The sequence below is a fragment of the Urocitellus parryii genome, chromosome 6, assembly GCF_045843805.1.
Source record: "Urocitellus parryii isolate mUroPar1 chromosome 6, mUroPar1.hap1, whole genome shotgun sequence".
Lineage (NCBI taxonomy): Eukaryota > Metazoa > Chordata > Mammalia > Rodentia > Sciuridae > Urocitellus > Urocitellus parryii.
The window spans coordinates 67,797,534-67,819,533 of NC_135536.1; the positions used below are offsets into that span (position 1 = coordinate 67,797,534).

Genomic DNA, 22,000 nt, shown 5'->3' on the forward strand with positions numbered 1-22,000 from the left:
TTATTCTTTTGCTAGCCTATATTTTGCCTGGAATTTGTTGTAACTTCTTTCTTGGTAACTAATTATTTGAAAAAATTAAAATGAGCATCTTTCTCTTTTTCTCCCTGATCATCTTTTGGTAGCTCTGCTTTTTAAACATTCTCTGGTTCTTTTCTTTTTCTCTGTATGTACAATAGATTAGAACCCTCACCTAATTCACAAGTACAGCAGAACTCTCTTAATTTGATCACACTTCTTGGGCTTTTGTTTCTGAGAAAGTTTACTTGAAAGCTTTGAACAAAACTGTAAAGGACTAATAGCTAAGAAGGGGGAGAAATCACAAACTTAGGAATGTCTAAGTTGTTGCCCTAGTTCCCTCCCCCCCACTCCGCCCCACCCTTGGGTACCAGGGATTGAACTCAGGGGCACTCAACCACTGAGCCACGTCCTCAGCCCCATTTTTAATTTTATTTAGAGACAGGGTATCACTGAGTTGCTTAGCACCTTGCAGTTACTTTGAACTTGTGATCCTCCTGCCTTAGCCTCCCAAGCCTCTGGGATGATAGGCGTGCGCCACTGCACCCAGCCATGTTGCTCTGTTTTAAAAATGCTGCCACTGGGTGCTGGGGTTGTGGCTCAGTGGTAGAGCGCTTGTCTAGCATGTGTGAGGCATTGAGTTCGATTCTTAGCACTGCATGTAAATAAATAAAATAAAGGTCCATTGACAACTAAAAAATATTTTTCAAAAATACTGCAACTGGAAATCCAGAGATGACATATGGGTGTAGTCCATGCAGAAAGGTGGTTTTTCCAGGTGTCAGAGATGAAAAAGAGAAAGCCTTCGGCCCTTTGACAAAAAAAAATTACAAAGAAAAGGTCTTTATTTTTAAGTTAGACAATATTTTAAGGTGAGTGTGGTGTGTGTGTTTTTGAAAAACAATGGTTTTCAGTTTAGTCTTAGGTCAAGGGCACATTGTGTACTAGGATCTGTTGGACAGCTCTAGGCCTCAGGGTTCAAGGCAGCACCCACAGTAGGAAGAGCATGAGGGTTGGACTCCTATCTATGGACTGAGTGTCATTTTGTTTCTTTACTTTTGGCCTCTCTCCAGATGCCCTTCTTGTCTGTCCTTCCCCCAAACCTTCTACCCACATTTTACCTTCTATTCAGTCTTGGAGGATTGGTAGTCTCCCTACATTCTGGATCCTCCTGCACCATCTACATTCCCTCTTTAGTCATAAATCATGTCTCTGTGACTAATTTTTTCTTCTTTACCTCTGATCTTTTCTTTCCTACTGATGTGTTGATATAGTTATTTAACATAGGAGGACAGCTGCCTAGACGGACATCAGAGATAAGGCCTCTTTACAAGGATATGTTTCCATGTAACTATCCAGGAAAACAATCTCAATAGCCACATATTTAGTCTGTATCCCTGTGTTGGGACAACAGCTCAGCGTCTTTCGAGTGTCATCTCTTTACTCACCTGATGTATATACTTTCAAAAAATGGATTTGGTAGGTAGTTGGTATAAAATAAGAGTTAAACAATAAGACAATAGTTACAAGCACAAGCTCTGGATTCATATGATTGGTTGGATTTAGATCCTGCTCCTGCTAGTTTCTAGCTTTCCTAACTTGGTCAATTTTTTTTGAGCTGCCTTGTGTCTGGCTCCTCCTCTCTGTATTGAAGATATTAATAGCACCTGTCCTTGTAGGGTGACTGTCAGCACAAGATAGATAATCTGTGTATGATACACAGTATCTGGTATGTAGAAGCTTCTGGTTGATGTTAGCTGCCATTATATCATTTATTACCCTCACCATCCATCCTCTTTGGGCTGGGACTATTTACTACACCCTATTTGTTAGTTTGTCATTAAGCTCACGGAGAGGCAGCTGCCTAGGTTGTAGTGTCAAAGTCATAGCATTAGAAATGTCCTCATAGAAAATATGAATTCCTTCACAAGGGCTTTGTTTTATGGAACCTGAAATTTCCAGAACTCACTACAGGGCCTGGAACATAAGACTTGAAAGTCTTTCACATGGGGAAGGCACATCTCTTTTGTATACTCCTTATCCTCACACAGGGTACAAAAGAGAAATGTGTGATTAGAGAAGTGCTTTGTAAGCCATACATTTTATTCCATGTTAGTCTGGAGTAAAATTGAACTTAAATATTTATAACACTCTAATTGCTAATAAAATGAAATATGTCTTAAGCCAGGTATGGTGGCTCATAGCTGTGATTCCAGTGACTTGGGGGCTAAGACAGGAGGATCACAAGTTCAAAGCCAGCCTCAGCAATTTAGTAAGACCCTAAATAACTCAGTGAGACCCTGCTCAAAATAAAATTTTAAAAAGGTCTGGGGATGTGGCCCGTGGTTAAGCGCCCCTGGATTCACTGCCCAGTACCAAAAAAAAAGAAAAAAAAAAAAGAAAACAAAGGAAAAAAAAAGAAATGTATTTTAAACTTTTAATTCTTTTGGTAACAAATTTGATTCAACTCTTCCTGAGTGGATAGAGCCCTTCCTTTTACTATAATTAGCTAAGACTAAATTTCCTTGGGAGACATTAGTTTATATTTTCTCATGCCTTCTAGTTAATTAATTAATTTATTTTTGTACCAAGGATTGAACCCAGGGGGCAGTTGAGTACTGAGCCACACCTCCAGCCCGTTTTATTTTTTTAAGACAGGGTCTCACTAAGTTGCTGAGGCTGGCTTTGAACTTGTGATCCTCCTGCTTCAGCCTCCCCAGTTGCTGGGATTCCAGGCATGCACCACTGTACCTGGCTCTAGCTAATTTATTTCATTGCTAATTTTATCTTTATTTTAACATCATCAAAAATGATCTGACATCAATTTTAATTAAGATTTTCTTTATGACCTGATATGTGAAAATTTTTATAAATATTTATGGTCTGTGTATATTAAGCTTGTCAGTTGTGCGGTTGACATGTTCAGCATTCTCACTTTTCTCTCAACTGTTTGCTCCATCAGTTGCTGAGGGAGATTACATTACTATATCCTATAATAATAGAATATTTGTCAATTTCTTTCTTTTATAATCACTTTTTTAAAATATATTTTTTTAGTTATAGTTGTAGATGGATACAATACCTTAATTTTATTTATTTATTTATTTTTTATGTGGTGCTGAGGATCACACCCAGCACCTCGCATGTGCTAAGTGAATGCTCTACTGCTGAACCACAACCACAGTCCATTCATTGTATTTTTTAAATATTTTTTTTATTTGTAGGTGGACATATACCTTTATTTTATTCATTTATTTATTTTTTTATATGGTGCTGGGGATTGAACCCACTGCCTCATGCAGGCTAGCAAAGCGCTCTACCACTGAGCCACAACCCTGGCCCCTCTTCCATTGTATTCTCATTTAAAAACCCACATTAATAAAACATTTTGGTACTAACACAGGAATAGAAAAGTAGATCTCTAAAACTGAATAGAGAAAAGATAATTTTATATGTAATTATTTATTAATGAAAAGACGTTTCACATCAGTGGTGAAGTCTTATTCAATAATTACTATTGGGAAAATTGTACATCCATTTGAAAAATATAACATGAAAATAAATATATCATATAATATCATGATATAATATAATGCATATAATATAGGTATGCATAAAATTCCAAATAAATTTGAATCACACATTGTTCAAGAAGACAAAGGAAAATATATAAAATATTGATATAAAGTAAAAAGATTTGATTCTGCATTAAAGCTTCTTATGACAAATGACACCATGAGCAAAATTAAAAGACATATATCAAGTAAGATAGCCAGGTATGGTGATGCATGCCTGTAATTCTAGCAACTGTGGAAGCTGAGGCAGGAGGATTGCAAGTTTGAGGCCAACTTTGGCAACTTAGCAACACCCTGCCTCAAAATAAAAATTAAAAAGGAGGAGCTGGGATTGTGGCTCAGCGGTAGAGCATTTGCCTAGCATGTGCAAGGCCCTGGATTCGAGCCTCAGCACCACATAAAAATAAAGAAACAAAATACAAATGTTGTGTCAAACTACAACTAAAAAATAAATATTAAAATAAAAATTAAAAAGGGGTAGAGGTGTAGCTCAGTGGTAGAGCACTCCTGGGTTTAATTCCCAGTACCACAAAGAAAAAAAACAATTAAAAAAAAGCAAATAAGGGCTGGGGTGGTGGCTCGCCTAGCATGCATGAGGCACTGGGTTCGATCCTTGGCACCACATAAAAGCAAACTAATGTATCCACCTTAAAAAAAAAAAAAAAACTAAAGATACATAAATAAATAAGTATTTTTTAAAAAAGCAAATAAGATGAATGTTGCATCTAACAAAGTTATCTATCAATACTATACAAAGAGCCTTTGTAGGTTTTAGGGAAGAAAGGGGCAAAATGCACAAATAGGCAATTAATAAGTAAAGAAATACAAAGGACAAACATATTAGTTAACCTTACTAGTAATTTTAAAGATAAAAAGTAAGGCAAGACTGTTTAGCCCAGCCTTATAATAGCAAATATTAAAAATGTTAGTCCTTATAAAGCAAATATTAAAAATGGTTTTTAGGGGCTGGGTTTGTGGCTCAGTGGTAGAGCACTCTCCTTGCATATGCAAGGCCCTGGGTTTGATCCTCAGCACCACATATAAATAAATAAATAAAATAAAGGTATTGTTTCAACTACAACTAAAAAATATTTATTAAAAAATGGTTTTTAATGCTCAATGGTATTATGTGAGAATAGGTGGTCCTTAAACTACTAGATTATAATTTTTGAAACACTTTTGGGGAGTAATCTGTGAATGTGTATCAAAATTTTAAATATATGTATGCCTTGGTTCAACAATTTGATTTCTTTGAATTTATTATAAGGAAGTAATTTGATACATATACAAAAATGTATGTTTATTATAATATTTAAACTAATAGAAAAATTGTAGCAAATTAGATTTACTTTAGCATGGGACTCTAAATAAATGATGCTATACTAATAGAACAGAATGCTATGTGCATTTTTAATTGTCATATGACATTTTTATTTATTTATTCATTTATTTATTTGGTGCTGGGAATGGAACCCAGAGCCTTGTGCATGCAAGGAAAGCATTCTACCAACTGAGCTATATCCACAGCCCTTCATATGACATTTTTAATGAAAAGAGAAAAAGAAGGTTATGAAATAGTATCTATGCCATGATTCTAATTTGGTTTATAAAATATGAAAATGTATAAAAGCATAAAAAGCTGAAAGTATTTATGTCCAAAGTCATTCTCTTCTCTATTTTCCAGATTCTTTTCAATTAATTTATTTGAAGTATACTTGTTTGTGTAAGTTTGTGACAAGAACACGTGTTACACATATGTGTATATGTGCATACAGATATGCATACATACCTGTGTATGTATATATCTGTATATTTAAAATATATCATAAAGTGTATTATCAATGTTGAAGTCCTAACTTTTCCCTATTTTCTACCTGAGGAAAATTCTTCATTTTGTAATTTGGAAACTGAGACATGTCCTCATGCTTTAAAAGAGAAATGGATTTAGTATCCACAGATGACCTTCAAATGGAGATTTAATATGCCTAAAATGTCAAGTTTTTGATTTTGTTATACAGTCACAACTATAGTATTCTTCAGTCCAGGCCCCAAGGCTCCAGAAAAGAAGTTGACCTTCTGTTCTCAGACGCTTTCTGAGAATAGACTCTGGTTCTTCCGTGATATCATGGCTGTGTTTTTTCCCTGGCCATCAGGATCTAGCCTCTGGATCAGAGCAAACACTGTATGGCCATCTGATCTCCCCTTCAGGCTCCCGGAGAGAAAGGTGCGGGTATCACGTGGTGAAACGACAGAGAAGTTCCAGCGAGCAGCTGCACTGCCTGAGTAAAGCCAAGAAAACCAGTGGGCACCTGCCAAGAGCCAAGGAGCTGCTGCTGAGTGCCCTGAGCCCCGAGCAGCTGGTGCTCACCCTCCTTGAGGCAGAGCCACCCAACGTGCTGGTGAGCCGCCCCAGCACACCCTTCACAGAGGTCTCCATGATGATGTCCCTCACCAAGCTGGCCGACAAGGAACTGGTGCACATGATCGGCTGGGCCAAGAAAATTCCTGGTAGGGCTCTCTGAGTTTTAGCATTTCATTTATTTCTAGAAAGGACTGCTCCCAATATTTTTGGGTTCAGAGTACAGAGTGGATGTCCAGGACTTTGTCTAGATATTTAACAATTTGACATCTTAATTTATAACTTAAAATGTGTTCTTTTCTCCTATGTTGAAAACATAGCTTCCACATTTCCTGGAAGGCAGTGTGGTTTAGAAGTCTTGGACTTCTCAGTTCCTCTCTACCTGACATGTTGGTACAGAAGGAGTCGTGCCTGGCCTGTTTCTGTTCCTGACTCCCTTCTTTTCCCTACTCCCTGAGTCCTTCCTTGCACGCATCCCATCCTCTCTGTACACATCTCCAAAAGACACTGCCTGTTGACTGCCTCTCATTCCTACATGTGGTCAGGGAGAACAGTCTCAGGAAAGAGACACACCTGGGTTCTGAAATTGAACTTGGGACCATTTGGGCAAGAAAGTCCAGGATTTGGAACCTGGAACATAGTTAAAAGGTAGGTATATGACCTTCACATTGACTGGGTCTGTTGGCTGTGAACTTCTCACCTTGAGCAGGTTGGGGTGGAGTAGGGTACAGTATGATCAGCCTGAAAATGAAAAGTTTGTCAGATCCTAAATAGGAAGTTTTAAAATATTTTTTCCAATCAAGGAAATATCAGTTATGTACATAAGATACAAAGATTAATAGAGTAAACCAGCAGTTGAGGTAACATGCATCAAAAGACCAATAAACCTGGCATGCTGTCAAGTCAAAAGCTAGCTTAACTGTTTTTGAGTTGTCATTTAGAACCTACATTTTTCCATCCTATAAAGTAAACTTTCCATCCTATAAAGTAAACCAGACCTATTTATAGTATATATAGACAGTCCGTGATTTAAGATGGGACTTATAATTTTTTAACTTTATGATGGTGTGAAAGTGTACCCATACAACCATTCTGGTTTTCTCCTGTGGTTCAAAATTCAATCATGAGCTATTCAGCATTTTATTATAAAATGGGATTTGTGTTATCCAACTGTAGGCTAATATAAGTGTTCTGAGCATGTTTGTATCCAACTGTAGGCTAATATAAGTGTTCTGAGCATGTTTGAGTAGGCTAGACTGAGTTATGATGTTTGGTAAGTTGAATTTAATACGTGCTTTTTTTTTTTTTTTAAGATAGGGTCTTGCTCTTGTCCAAGAGAGCCTCAAGTGACACTCCTGCCTTAGCCTCCCTAGTAGCTGACACTACAAATGTGCGCCGTAGTACCTGGCTCTACATGCATTTCTCTTTTTTTTTTTTTGAGGGGAGGGGTACTGGGGATTGAACCCAGGGGCACTCAACCATTAAACCACATCCCCAGCCCTATTTTGTATTTTTTAAATATATTTTTTAGTTGTAGATGGGCACAATACATTTATTTTACTTATTTATTTTTATGTGGTGCTGAGGATCGAACCAGTGCCTCACACATGCTAGGTGGGCACTCTACCACTGAGCCACAACCCCAGCCTCTTATTTTGTATTTTATTTAAAGACAGGATCTCACTGAGTTGCTTAGTGCCTCACTTTTGCTGAGGCTGGCTTTGAACTCACAATCCTCCTTCCTCATCCTCCCTTCCTGCTGGTATTACAGGTGAGTGCCACCATGCCAGGTCTTGCAATTTTTGACTTAAAATATTTTCAGCTTACTGTGGTTTATCTGGATGTAACCCCATTGTAAGCTGAGGAGCATCTGTACCTAAAGTACTATATTGTGCTAAAATTACTAATTAGCATCTGAACTAGTGTTTCTATGGAGGAGTGAATTTAGGATTCTAACCTTGTACGGCTGCAACACATCATCCTCTGAAAAGACATCTCCATCTACTTCTTTACAGTGGCCTAAGAAATGAGGTCTCTCTCCAGGCTCTAAACCCCTGGCTTCAGAGGCAACAACTGCATTAGGCAAACTGTAAATATTAGGGGGGGGTGAGAAGCTAGGTGAAGAAATGTTGGGGATAGAGAGCTGTGGGATCCAAGACCCTGTCTCTTGTGGTCCTTTGTGGGCCTGGGCTCATTCCTTCTGAGTTTTCTGAGGGTTTTCTGGTGTCTGGCTTTGTTTTGTTTTGTCTAGCATCTTCACCTTTGCCAGAATGATTTCATTTTCTCTGCTGTTTCCCACAGGAGATGCACTTTCCTTCAGTTTTTGCTTTGAATGCATAACACTATTTTGCAGGATCCCACATGGAGAGTAGTGGTGAAATTATTGCTAAAAACTCTGCAGTTTTTCTTGGTACTCTAACAAAAGTGAACTTTTAAGCCATATTAGTCCTCTTTCAAGTGTGGTGTTTTGAAAGTTTTGCAGAAAATTTAGGTATAGGCTTAAGGTGTGATTTTTCTCTCCCTGCAGTTGACATAGTCATTAGCCAAACCAAAATGATATTAAAATATCATCTAGCCTCAATCTTGTCAGATATCTATAAAAATAAAAATCTTCATCTCTCTTGGGTAGGTTTAGTGTTTATAACTGAGTGGAATTGGAATGTATGAACATCAGAGGGACCTTACCTGGGCTATGTGTGTGTCTATGGAAGGGATTTGTCCATCTTTACATTCATTACTCCATTGAACTCTCCTTTGTGCAGATTCACAATGTAATTGCTCAAAGATTTGAATCATGTGTGTGGTCTTGGTGCTGCAGTTTCCTCATTGGTAAAATGAGTAGGTTAAGTGATTGTACCTATAGGAGGGTTTCGGAGGAAGGCAAGAGTGCCCCCATGTTTCCTATAGAAAATAGTCTTAAGGGAGATTAAATAACTAGCTAGGAGGGGACTGAGCTAATGTTCAAACTGAAGTTCATTCTATGCCAAGACTTTGCCTTTGGTTACCCTGCCTGCTCTTTTTATCATAGCATATAAAGGAAGCTCCAGTGTTCTCTACTTTTCTTTAAAAGCACTCGGTTCCTTACGGATTTCTGTTTCTTTCCAGTTCTGTGACCAATGCATGCTATTAGGCCGTCAGGACCTGCTTCAGTTGTAGTATTTGCTCTTTAGGATGCATTCACCTAGAATGAGTGTTCCTACTCAGAAGAATGATCCTAACTCTAGAGAGGAAATTTGAAGCAATCAGAGGAACCATTTCAGTTGAAGCCTTGACTTTCAGCAGAGGCTGGCACTGCTCCCTGCATGGCCCTCACCCCCAACCTCCACCTACCCTTTCTGCCCACCCTTTTAGTCCCAGTCATGGCTTGGGTCAGACAAGTAGTCCCTCTGACTGGCAGCTGAGCTTTATCTTTCTCAATAGTCACAGGAGTTATTAAGACAGTTTTGCTAACAAGGATCAGTTCTGGCTTCCTGTTTTCCTTAAGCATCTGCCCAGGGAGCCAAGTAGCCTTGGTAACAGTTCTTTATAAATATTAAGTGAAGTCCACTGTGGTGGTGCACACCTGTAATCCCAGTGACGCAGGAGGCTAAGGCTGGAGGATCACCAAGTTCAAGGCCAGCCTGAGCAACTTAGCAAGACCCTGCATCAAAACAAAAAATAAAAAGAGCTGGTAGAGCACTGGGTTCAATCCCTGGAACTGAGGGAAATATAAATACATACATACATACACACATACACACATAAATAAATACTAAATGAAATTTATCTCTAGAAAAGGTTCAAGACTGGAAACTGCAAGTTACACACCTTAAATTCAAAACTTTCTTCCTTTAAACAACATTGAATCACATCTTATATTTATTATTTCCCTATGTTGTTTTTTTCTCTTATTTTTTTTATTGGTTGTTCAAAACATTACAAAGCTCTTGACATATCAGAATCACATCGGTTACACATCCACATTTTACATGATGCCATATTAGTAACTGTTGTATTCTGTTATCTTTCCTATCCTCTACTATCCCCCCTCCCCTCCCCTCCCATCTTCTCTCTCTACCCCATCTACTGTAATTCATTTATCTCCTTTTTATTTTCCCATTCCCCTCACAACCTCTTATATGTAATTTTGTATAACAATGAGGGTCTCCCTCCATTTCCATGCAATTTCCCTTTTCTCTCCCTTTCCCTCCCACCTCATGTCTCTGTTTAATGTTAATCTTTTCCTCCTGCTCTTCCTCCCTTCTCTGTTCTTAGTTGCTCTCATTATATCAAAGAAGACATTTGGCATTTGTTTTTTAGGGATTGGCTAGCTTCACTTAGCATAATCTGCTCTAGTGCCATCCATTTCCCTGCAAATTCCATGATTTTGTCATTTTTTAGTGCTGCGTAATACTCCATGGTGTATAAATGCCACATTTTTTTTATCCATTCATCTATTGAAGGGCATCTGGGTTGGTTCCACAGTCTAGCTATTGTGAATTGTGCTGCTATGAACATCGATGTGGCAGTATCCCTGTAGTACGCTCTTTTAAGGTCTTCAGGGAATAGTCCGAGAAGGGCAATAGCTGGGTCAAATGGTGGTTGCATTCCCAGCTTTCCCAGGATGTGTTCCTAAGCCTTTAAAAACTTGCTATTCTGACTTCACAGAACAGGTTGGAAGAGGAGGGTGGGTGTGTCTCACGGCCTCTTCTTTTCCCTAGGCTTCGTGGAGCTCAGCCTGTTGGACCAAGTGCGGCTCTTGGAGAGCTGCTGGATGGAGGTGTTGATGGTGGGACTGATGTGGCGCTCCATTGACCACCCTGGCAAGCTCATCTTCGCCCCAGACCTCGTTCTGGACAGGTGAGGAACACGTACTGTGCTTCTTCTCAGACTCGTTTTGGGTGAGGCCACTTAGTGAGTGGAAACAAAGTCCTAGGTGCAGTAATTAAAATCTCATACCTGAAAGGGTAATTAGAGGATGATAATGTCATCGGCTCCTTCACTGGGTCAAGAACCCAAGAAAAAGAAAGCTGTCCCTTGCCTCCTTGCTAATCTGCGGTGCAGCTGCATTCAAAGGCCGGGGTCACAACAAGGGACTGTACCCTGCAGGAAATATGGCCACTAAGTGTGCAGGTCAATGTAAATTTTTCTGCATTAAAAATTCTATTTTAGTGGTGTGCAGTGGTGCATGCCTATAACCCCAGTGGCTTAGGAAGCTGAGGCAAGGAGGATCATGAGTTCAAAGCCAGTCTCGGCAATTTCGTGAGACCCTATCTCAAAATAAAACATAAAAAGGGCTGGGGATATGGCTCAGTGGTTAAGTACCCCTGGGTTCAATCCCTGGTACAAAAAAAAAGTCTTTTTTCAGGTTATAATCTTAAATTGTTCTATCTTGTCCACCTCTAGTGAGCAATTACATCTCCAACTATCTATACAGGTGATAAATTTCTTATGAATTTATTTTCATATGCTTTAACTCACTCTAAAGCATGTGCTATAACAGTGTTTTTGGAAATATTGCTGAAAGGAATAGTTATTAAAACCAGATGAAGGGGCTGGGGATGTGGCTCAAGCGGTAGCGTGCTTGCCTGGCATGCATGCGGCCTGGGTTCGATCCTCAGCACCACATACAAAGATGTTGTGTCCGCCGAAAACTAAAAAATAAATATAAAAAAAAAAAAACAGATGAAGGTTTATATAAGTTGGGATATGATATTGCTAATGTCATAACTTGGTTACTTAGCTTTTTAAAAATGATGGCGCAGAAAAGGAACCAATTTTTAATTGATTTAATAGAGCTGTTTATGGAGGGAAAGCTGGAATATACAACCACATTAAAGATTTCTGCAGAAAAAAATAGAAAACTTTAATATGTATATATATATATATATAAAACTTTAAAATAAATATATATATATACATATAAACTTTAATATATACATATAAACTTAAAAAATATATGTATATATATATGTATATATATATATATATATATATATATATATATACACATAAAGGTCAATAGACCCTTATTTATGTATTTATTTATTTATCTATTTATATGCACTGCTCAGTCTCCAACCCAGTGCCTCACACATGCTAGGCAAGTGCTCTACCACGGAGCCACAACCCCAGCCCTAATAGAAAACTTTCGGTGTACATTTGAACAGTTTGAAAATCTCCACAGGAATTGATTTCCACTTCCCCTTATGTTGAAAAAGTGCCATGTTGACTCTGCACAGAGTGGGAGGATGCCTAGTGCTAAGAACAGAAAGTACCTGCCCCAACTCTTGCATCATAATCCTGTTACCACTTTAGGTCATCAGAAGACCCTCATTCGCACGTTTGGCAGATGAAGAGCGGTGCCCCAAGGTATCAGCATCTATTCATGGATGACATTGACAAAGAGCACTGTTCTGAGTAATGAAGGTGTTTTGGTGGAGAACAAAGCCTGTGGGAAGAACTGGCGCATGGGATGTGGCTTGAGCAAGAGCAAGCCCTGGTGGTGAACCATAGAGGGAAGCTCTGGAAGCCCAGAGCAGTGTGGAGCCTGAGAGCCTTCAGTAACAATCAAAATAGCTCACTTAATGGCTTGTATGTGCCAGGCACCATCGTAAGCACTTGTTTAATCTTCACAACAGCCCTTTGTGGGTAAGCACCATCAGAATCCCTATCGGAAATGGAAGGTTTAGTGACGTTGCTTCAGTTATACAAAAGTAAGTGGTAGAGCTGGATTTGGGGACCTGTCTGTGGAATCCACACTCTTAGTGACATCGGTTCATTGCCTCTCGGCAAGAGAGAACTGGAAGGGGAAGGAGGAGGCCAAAAGGCTGCCTTGCTTTCTACTTTATTCTTTTGGCTTAGAATAACACTATTTTATTTCTGCCTACTTCAGAAACTCACTCTTCCTGCTGTCATCTCAGGGTACCGTGCTACAAGGCAGGTCAAAAAGCCAAGCCCCCAGCCAAGGCATGCATTCATTATGTTCCACTCATGACTTAAATAAAGACACATACACTCCCCGACAAACCTACTTGTACATATAATATACACATACAGTTCTCCTAGAAGTTAGTGCTAGTGAGATGTTCTGTCCCTTGATAATCCAGTAGATTTGCAGATATTGAAATTATTTTACTTTTTGTCTTGTAGCATTAATTTTCAGTGACTATATCATTCCTGGATTTCAGTGCAATTAACTTGCTTCTTTATATGGGTTCTTTAATTCCTGTAAGTAAATGTGAAAATTTCTATAAATGGAAACCAATCCTGGATAAATATTGTGCTTACATTGTACTTAGATAATAGAAGAAGAAAGTTATTTTTAATATATTCACATTACTCCTTATAAATATTTGAAAGTCTTATGTTTCATAACATATAAATTTAGTATATCTCATTAAGTATAAAAAGGAGGTCTAGGGAATTGTAAATGCTTTCACATTGAGGAGGCATTGTTTTGAGCGCCTCCTCATGTTTACTTTTTGTTGTTATCCCTAATATTATTTTTAAAAAAATTTTTTTTGTAGTTTAGGTGGACAGAATGCCTTTATTTTATTTGTTTATTTTTATGTGGTGCTGAGGATGGAACCCAGTGCTTCACGCATGCTAGACAAGTGTTCTGCCACTGAGCTACAGCCCCAGCACCCTAGTATTATTTTTGACACATTAGCTTTTTGGAATCTAGAATTTCAAGTTTAAGATAGTTCAGTTACTCAGCTCATCTCTTATATAGATAATATAGTTTTGTTTCTGGGGGAGTTGCCTAATCAAAATCAGGGATCATACTCTATAAAGGAGTTCCATTATGAATCTTTTTTTTTTTTTGCTAAGTAAATAAATAACCCTCACACTATTTGAAAATTTGCTATCTGTTGCTAAATTTCCCTGCCAGAATTTCTTCAAGTAATGATATGACCTTTATTCATGTTGAGGCTTTTAAAGCAAGAAAACTTGAACCTACTGAGGATGAGAGGAAAATCTGGTTATCTCAGCCGATTTCCAAAAAGGTAGTTCTTTTAGTAACCACTAAAATCATAAATTCATTTCATGATCTACTACAGAACCTGAGCTGCTGCTTGCTCAAAAAATCATACATGACATTTTTATATCCTTAGCATCAATAAGAAACTGTTAATGTTAAATGCTTTTTAAAGATCAGAGAAAGCTGGGTGCCGTGGTGTGCACTTGTAATCCCAGCAACTCAGGAAGTCACAAGTTCCTGAGTGGAGGAACAGGAGGCTAGCCTTAGTAACTTATGGAGGTCCTCAGCATCTTAGTGAGACACTGTTTCAAAATAAACAATAACTACAAAGGGCTGAGGATGTAACTCAGTGGTAAAATGTGTCTGGGTTCTATCTCTAGTACCAAAAAACAAAAACAAAAACAAAAAACCAAATGCCATAAGAGGAAGTTTGAGTGTATATTTGCATTAATTATTTCTATATTGAATTTTCTTCAAGGTAGCTATAATATTTTCACTTCAGAATTTAATTTACCCTTGGTATCCAAATGTTGAACCCTTGTTAAGGATAAGCACATGGAAAGGACTTACCTGGGTCTGCCCACCCTATATCCAATGGCCATGCACAGGAGGTAAATTCTGGTCTGTAACCATGTGTGCAGCCAGCAGATACATATGTTAGTACTAAAGAATAGCCCCAAAGTAGGGCCCACTCATTGAACATTTGTCATTGTATTAAACAGGATGTCTTTCTTTTATAAAAGAAGATTATCAAGCAATAGACTATTCCACATGTAATTAGTAATTTTATTTGGCACTGGTTTATGGACAAATGGTGGGCAAATGTGTACTTCCATGAGTAAGTAGATTTGATTGAAATACAATTTCAATATTTTAACCTTCAGTCCGTATGTTCTCTATCTTTAATTCAAATCTTATTATCTTGTCCTAGTTTTTTTGCTTATAATTCAGTTTTAATCCATAATTACAAAATAAATGAAATAGACCTCATCAATTTAAATCCTCCACTTTTCTGTATAACTCAATTGAAAGTAGAATTTTATGAGGTTGTCATTTATGAGGTATTGTTTGTTATTGCCCCTATATTTCTCATTTATTTTCTAAAAATATATTTGGTTTCTACAGTCTGTGAAGTGAATAAAATATTCTAACTTTGCCAGCCCTTGAATGAAATGGTTATCTGTCATATCTGCCAAAAAGAAAGCAGTCAAACCTGGTTCTTTAGGATTTCTTTCAAGTGAATTTCACAAAAATTCACTTTTCCCATGAAGTACGCATGCTCTGATTACTCTAAGTTGCAGAATGTATCTGTATGTAAACTCTCTCCGCATTTTGAAATACGAATATTCGTTAAAAATGGCATGCATTTGGGGCTAGAGTTGTGGTTCAGTAGTAGAGCGCTTGCCAAGTCTGTGTAAGGCACTGGTTTGATCCTCAGCATCAAGTAAAGAATAAATTTAAAAAAGGTATTGTGTTCACCTACAACTTAAAAAAATATGGCATGCATTTAGTGAGGGAATGGTACCAATCTCAATATTTAGTGGCAGGTCTTAGGCACAGGTGACAACTTCTAAAAAACAGGGTTGAGTTCAGATGAGTGTCTGCTATACCATTATGACTTCTGAGCCTCACAGAAGGGTAAAGGGTCAAATTATTAAAATTAGTTTTTTTGTTACAAATGGATTCAATATTTTTATTTTACTTATTTATTTTTATGTGGTGCTGAGGATTTAACCCAGTACCCCACACATGCTAGGCAAGTGCTCACTGCTGAGCTACAGCCCAGCTCCCAAAGTCAAACTTTTAAAGTATAAGTGCAAGGGTTGTTGGGTATTTTTTGTTTTGGCTCTTAAGTGCAAAATCAGCTTCTCTGAACCAAATGTCCTCAAGCTCAACAGTTGCAATTTCTAAGAATTAGTTGTCTCAAGCAGAGTGACTTGATGTGGCACAAGGGATGTTTCTTGTGTACCTGCTAAGTGCAGAGCCTTTGTTGTCCCTACTGGAACCCAGAACTGAGGAGGTGGTCAGGGGAGGTAGGAAGAAGGGGTGTGGGGAGGGTGGGGGGTTTCTCACAGATTTTGGCATTCCTTCCAAAGTGCTCTGATTCTCCTAGATAAATGTCTTTCCCTGTAAGTGACTTCTAGGGGGCACTAGTGTTTTGTCACTTAACCTGTGTATTTTCAGAAAGCTGCAACTTTTTGCAGAAGTCACCATGCTGATTTGCCAAAACCCTGAGCCAGTTTGGGTGCTTGTAGCTCTGTGTAGGTGAGTCTGTGGGGTTGTAGGTGAGTCTGTGGGGTTATAGGTGAGTCTGTGGGGTCACAGGTGCTGTGGAAAGCAGGACCCTGGTGAGCTGCGCTCCTAGCTGAGCACCTAATGGGAAAGGTCTCTCCAGAATTGGTGGTGCCCAGTGGTGTCAGTTTATTTGAATTCTACAGAGGCTGTTCCTGCAAATACCCTGATCATTAGAAGTGTCCTGGTGGGGTTGAGGGAAAAGGGTTGGGAGCAGCCAGTGCCAAGGAGACTTTAATCTCCCTTCGGGGGATGCTAAAGAGACTAAAAATGAAACCCTCAGAACCCCACTGTGCCATGGACACCCTTCACTCAGATGCACTGCAGCTTTCAGGAGTAATGAGGGTTTTGGGGCAAAATCATCTTCCTGATTGTTAGGGACTTCCAGTAACTCTATCTGATGATGATAGAAGTTTTTTTGGAAAGCAGTGAGGTAGAATAATATATGTCTGGCTAGAGTGAATAAAAGCCACTGTTTTTTTTTTTTTTTTAAGATAAAGAACAGTAATTTACTTCAAAGGTATGTTTAAAAAAATTCATCCCTATAAGGAGTTCTCAAAAGAATTTTGATTATATGCTTTGAAGTTTGCCTAAAATTTTTGCAGAAAAATGATCTTCAAGCCTGGTGTGATGGTAAGCGCCTGTGGCCTAGCTACTGAAGAGGCTGAGGCAGGAGGATCACTTAAGGCCAAGTGTTTGAGGCCAGCCTTGGCAACATAATGAGATTCTGTTTCAAAACAAACAAATAACAAAAACTTCAAGTCAAAATTTTCTCCAATCCCACTTCTGCCTTTTTCTGACACTAATTCACCTCGGTTGTGATTTCTTCGTATATTATATTCCCAGATGCATTTTTTTCAAATTAACTTTTTTGGAAGTGTGTCTTGGTTGGCACACCTGTTTCTAAGCAGCTAGGAAATGAGAAGCTCTAGATATGAAAGTTGATTCTTCTTGGGATATTTGCTTCTGTAACATGCAGACTTCCTCCTTAACACTTCCCAATGGGAACATGGAATGTCTCATTTGAGTCATCTGTCATATCTGGCTAGATGTCATATCTGGGTGACTGAAATGGTTTAGTTTTAAAGTAATCAACTAGAGTGGTATTTTTTAAAAGAAAATAAAACAACAACACACACGTGATGACAAGGTGGAAGGAAAAATGTAGTTCCAATGCATACTTTTGCCTAAATAATATTGACTCAATATTATTGATTTACTAAAAAATCCCCTATAGCACACCTTGTCTTCTTTATGTGAAGTAATTGTAGCAGTTCCATGTTGCTAGGTGTTGTCTTAATAATACCTTGCTGCAGTCAAAGGATGTACAAGATAAAATCTAAGATTAAAAAGAAATGTTCCTTATTCTTTTTGATGGTTGCCTAAAGCTGTGTGTTCCTTAAATTCTCAAATGAACTTTTATAGGGATGAGGGGAAATGCGTAGAAGGAATTCTGGAGATCTTTGACATGCTCCTGGCAACGACTTCAAGGTTTCGTGAGTTGAAACTCCAGCACAAAGAGTATCTCTGTGTCAAGGCCATGATCCTCCTCAACTCCAGTAAGTAACCCCCGCAGCTGGGCTGTGTTTGTGGAGAGAGATACTCTTTCTAGAACTGGCATGGCAAAAGAACAGTATTAAACTTGTGTTTGATTTTAAAAGGGGACAACAGCTTCCTTTGGGACTTCTCTGTTTTTTTTTTTTTTGTAGGGATTTAAACTGTAGTTAACTTTTGGTAACTTGAGTATAAATTATTCATCGGGTGAACTCCTGGGAGTTGATTTAAAAAGTAGCTCAAGCCATTTACTGGAAAAGAAAAAGAAATGAACTTTAAAGTGTTTCCCTATCAGCCTTTTTGCAAAGCTCCGACAGACATTTTACAGGGTTGATGTGCATCTATAGTTAATGTTTTTGGGCTTCTACTTTTACAGATTCATGCATTCATTTGTTCATTTAGTAAAGACACTTAGGAAACAGTCCTGCCCTTAAATAGCTCATAGTGTAGGGAGGAAGGAAGTAAACTATGAAAACTCATAATCTCAGTGCTGTACTTGAGTGTGTGTGGAGTAGAGCAGGAGAACAGGAGGAGAGATTCAAGAGAGGCTACCAAAGCAAAGACGTCTGTGGAAGAGCAGAGGGGGGTTGCCTAAGGCTGCAGACTGCGAATTGAAGGTTACGAATGGTTTCCTTGGGCACTGAGCAGCCAAGAGGTTCAGAAGGGGACAGTTGTGCATGGAAGCGTGTTATAGCAAGGTCACTCCCATTTCCAGGTGGAGGACTCCCTGGAGAGGAAGAGACTGAGGCAGGGGTCCTGTTAGAGACACTGTGAACTTGAACCAGTTTGGTATAATGGGATCAGGCGATGGATCAGGCTTCAGAGGTGGGACACAAGGAAGATATCTAAGATGTGTGGATGGTTTAACTTTGCTGGCTTTAAAAATTATACCAATAATTCCTGGTTATTGTGAACATTCAAACAAAAAGAAGAGTTTAAAAATTACTAGGAATACCCCTCTTGAAGACAACCACCATAACTTTGGTGACCGTAGTTAATAGTGTTTGTGCTTGCTTGTTCTCTATCTAGTTCTCTTTCTCCTGTTGTCCTTGGGTATCCATGGGGGTCTTAGTTCCAGGATCCCCTGTAGGTATAAAAAAAATCTATGGATGGCTCAAGTTTTTATACAAAATGATATAGTATTTGCATATTCCCTATGTATATTCTCTCATATACTTTATTTTTAAATTACTTATCATATATAAAATGCTATGTATATAATTTTTGAATTATATAATTTAGGGAATAATGACCAAAATAGTCTGTATGTGTTGAGTACAGATTCAGTCTTTGTTCCTAAATGTTTTTGATCCATAGCTAGTTGAATCTGTGGATTGGAATACTGGATACAGAGGGTCAGCTGTATATATTGATAGAATCATACACAAATACACAAATGTGTGGTATGTTATGTTCAAAATTATGGGTGCTTTGAAATAGACTTATTTTAGTCTTAATTTTGTTGTTTGGCCCTCAGTGTTCCTATCCAAAATCAAGTAGCCAACATTTTGAGACCAGGTCTTACAAAGTTGCTAGGTATCTTACTGAGTTTCTAAGACTGGCCTCAAACTAGTGATCCTCCTGCCTCAGCCTCCCTAGTCACTGGGATTACAGGTGTGCATCACTGAGCCCAGCTCCAGGTAGTTGATCTTAACAGCCAAATGATAGCTTTCCTACCTTCTTTCATCCTCTGGTGGTTAACATACTACCTTAACATACTACCTTACCACTAATATACACAGTCAGGCTTTTATTTTTTTCATTTTAAAAAAACATTGGGCCACTACACACAAATCTCTGTGTCTTGCCTTTTTACTTTTCAAAGTGCTGTGAAATTCCTCCAGGTCAGCTCAGAGAGATCTCATTCAATCTTTGAAATCAGGACATTTCACAGGGCAGTGTTCAGCCATTTCCCTATTGATGTGCCTTTACTTCATATCCAGTTCCTTTTAAAAATCACTATAAACATTACCTTAGTAAATAAAGATATGTTATTTTGTACACATTTCTACATTTCTAGGTTCTTGTCATACTGCTCAGCTTACTCTCTGTTTGGTGTTCATCCAGCCTCCATATCAGGTATTGATTGTTTGCTTAGCCATTGTTTACTTATTTGTTTATTTTGAAAGTACCGGGGATTGACCCCAGGGCCTCACACATGCTAGGCAAGCACTCTACCACTGAGCTACACCGTGGCCCTTTTTATTCTTTATTTTAAGAGAGAATTTAGCTAAGTTTCCCAGGCTGGTCTCAAACTTGCAAACCTCCTGCCTCAGCCTCCCAAGTAGCTGTAATTAATTATAGGCATACACCTTTGCCTAGCACTTAGCCATTTATTCTTTTTGGGCTTTTTAGGTTATTGATTTTTTTCTGACATGTTATATATACATAGAATTTTAAATGTAGTCATATAATTTGTATGATTTTATGTATTTGTAATTTATATTTATTTTTATATATTATATATGTTTATATATTTATGATTTTATAATATTTATACTTATAATTTTAGATTTACATTTATATAACTTGCATAAACCATATATATTCACACAATTATTCTGTTGCTTGCTATAAAGTTTCTAGAAGCTTATATTCAATGTCTGCTTTTCTCTTTGTGGCCTGCTAACAGTCTTACTTTGAGTAGCTCTGGAGAGAGCACAGAATGCTGTCCAGGAGACGGTTGGGTCTGGGTGGAAGGTGGGTTAGGCCTCACAGGAGAGGGGCACAGAGGAATGAAGAAGGGATCCAAAGGTACAGAGACCCTGAAGACAACCCTTGAGTATGTACCAGTTGGGTCTCTGTGTGACCTCACCTTCCTAACAGGACACTACCCTACATCCAACACCCCTCCCATTTATTGTTACCATTCATAAATTTTTCTAAAATAGTAGATGATTGGTGATTAATAATTCCTAATTGGGGCTGGGGCTGTAGCTCAGTGGCAAGCACTTGCCTGGCACATGTGAGGCACTGGGTTCGATCCTCAGCACCACATTAAAAAAAAAATCCTAATTGATGGTTAAGTTAATGTGCATATGGGCAAATTTCCAACAGGACATATAAAATTGATCAGGGAATAAAATCAACTTTTTCTTGCTCTTTTTTTCCAACCTGCCTATAGACGTTTACCTCACATGTTTGCTGCCATTTCTGTCTTTGTTAAAAGAGTGAATCTGCTTAAAAAGTATGTTCCCATCTCATCAATGGAAGGACATCAAATGCCAGATTATGGGGTTCCTCTTACTTTCAGAAATAATTCAGAACTCGTTTCTGTGTTGCAAAGTGCTCCTTGGAAAGCAGTTTGCTTGTTGTTACAACGCTTTACTGTAAAAAGCCTTCTCTTTGGCAAGGCTCCTTCTAGTCATTTGAGACTCCGAGACATCATATTGTGTTGTTGTCAAAGCTAAAAGCAGCATCTGTGCAGATGGGGAACATGAAGGCAAGTGCGCTCCTCCTGCGAGATCTGACAAAACCACATGGTAAGAGAACCACAGAAGGCAAGTGAGGCAATTACCACTTGTGACAGTAAATGACTAAAATTTGTTTATGGTAAATCCAAATGAAAAAATTCTCCAGCAAGAAAGTTGCTTGCTTGGTAGTCGTAACAGTTGTCAAATGAATTTATGTGGTTCAACATTGCTCGGAGGAGAATGGGATTCTGTTTCTATTGGAAATTTTCCTACTGTTGAGAAAGGGGGATCTTTTGTATGCCAGATTTTAAGGATTTGCAAGAACAGACTTTTTTCTTCTGGATTATTTGTAGCACTTAAATTGGAAACAAAAGCAATGCCCCCCAGCCCCGCGAAAAAAGCAGGTGTGGAACCTACTGCCCCAATATTAAATACAAATCCATGACAGAATATATAAACAGACATTGGACAAACAGACCATGCAGGACAGTGAGCCCTAAGAGAAGGGATATAACAAGGTGACACTAGTTGTCTGTCTACTGCATGGAAGCAGTTTCTAGGTTGCAATGCAAGGAAGTATATTAGGTTTCAACAAAGAAACAGAATCAATAGGATGCATGGACAGATATTGATGTGATATGCAAAAGTGGATTTATCATGAAAATTGGCTCAAGGGATTATGAGAAGTGTCATGTGTGCCATCTGCAAGCCAGAGACCAGGGAAGCTGGTAGCCTGGCTCTGTCCAAAGGTCTAAGAACCAATAGCAGCGATGGTGCAACTCACAGTCCAATGCCAAAGGCCTGAGAAACTAGGAGACCACTGGGGCAA

At 38.5% G+C, this 22,000-nt stretch overlaps 1 protein-coding gene across 3 annotated transcripts in view; it reads left to right on the plus strand.

Annotated features, from left to right (window-relative positions):
* Positions 1–22,000, plus strand: part of Esr2 (estrogen receptor 2) — a 44,687-nt gene that overhangs the window by 12,805 nt on the left and 9,882 nt on the right. The window contains exons 4-7 of one of the 3 annotated variants that reach the window (XM_026385161.1): positions 5,799–6,098; positions 10,650–10,788; positions 12,247–12,300; positions 17,630–17,763. In XM_026385161.1, coding sequence (XP_026240946.1) covers positions 5,799–6,098; positions 10,650–10,788; positions 12,247–12,300; positions 17,630–17,763 — 627 coding nt within the window. The remainder of the gene's footprint in view (positions 1–5,798; positions 6,099–10,649; positions 10,789–12,246; positions 12,301–17,629; positions 17,764–22,000) is intronic. The other 2 variants (XM_026385162.2, XM_026385164.2) reach the window with 2 other exon arrangements.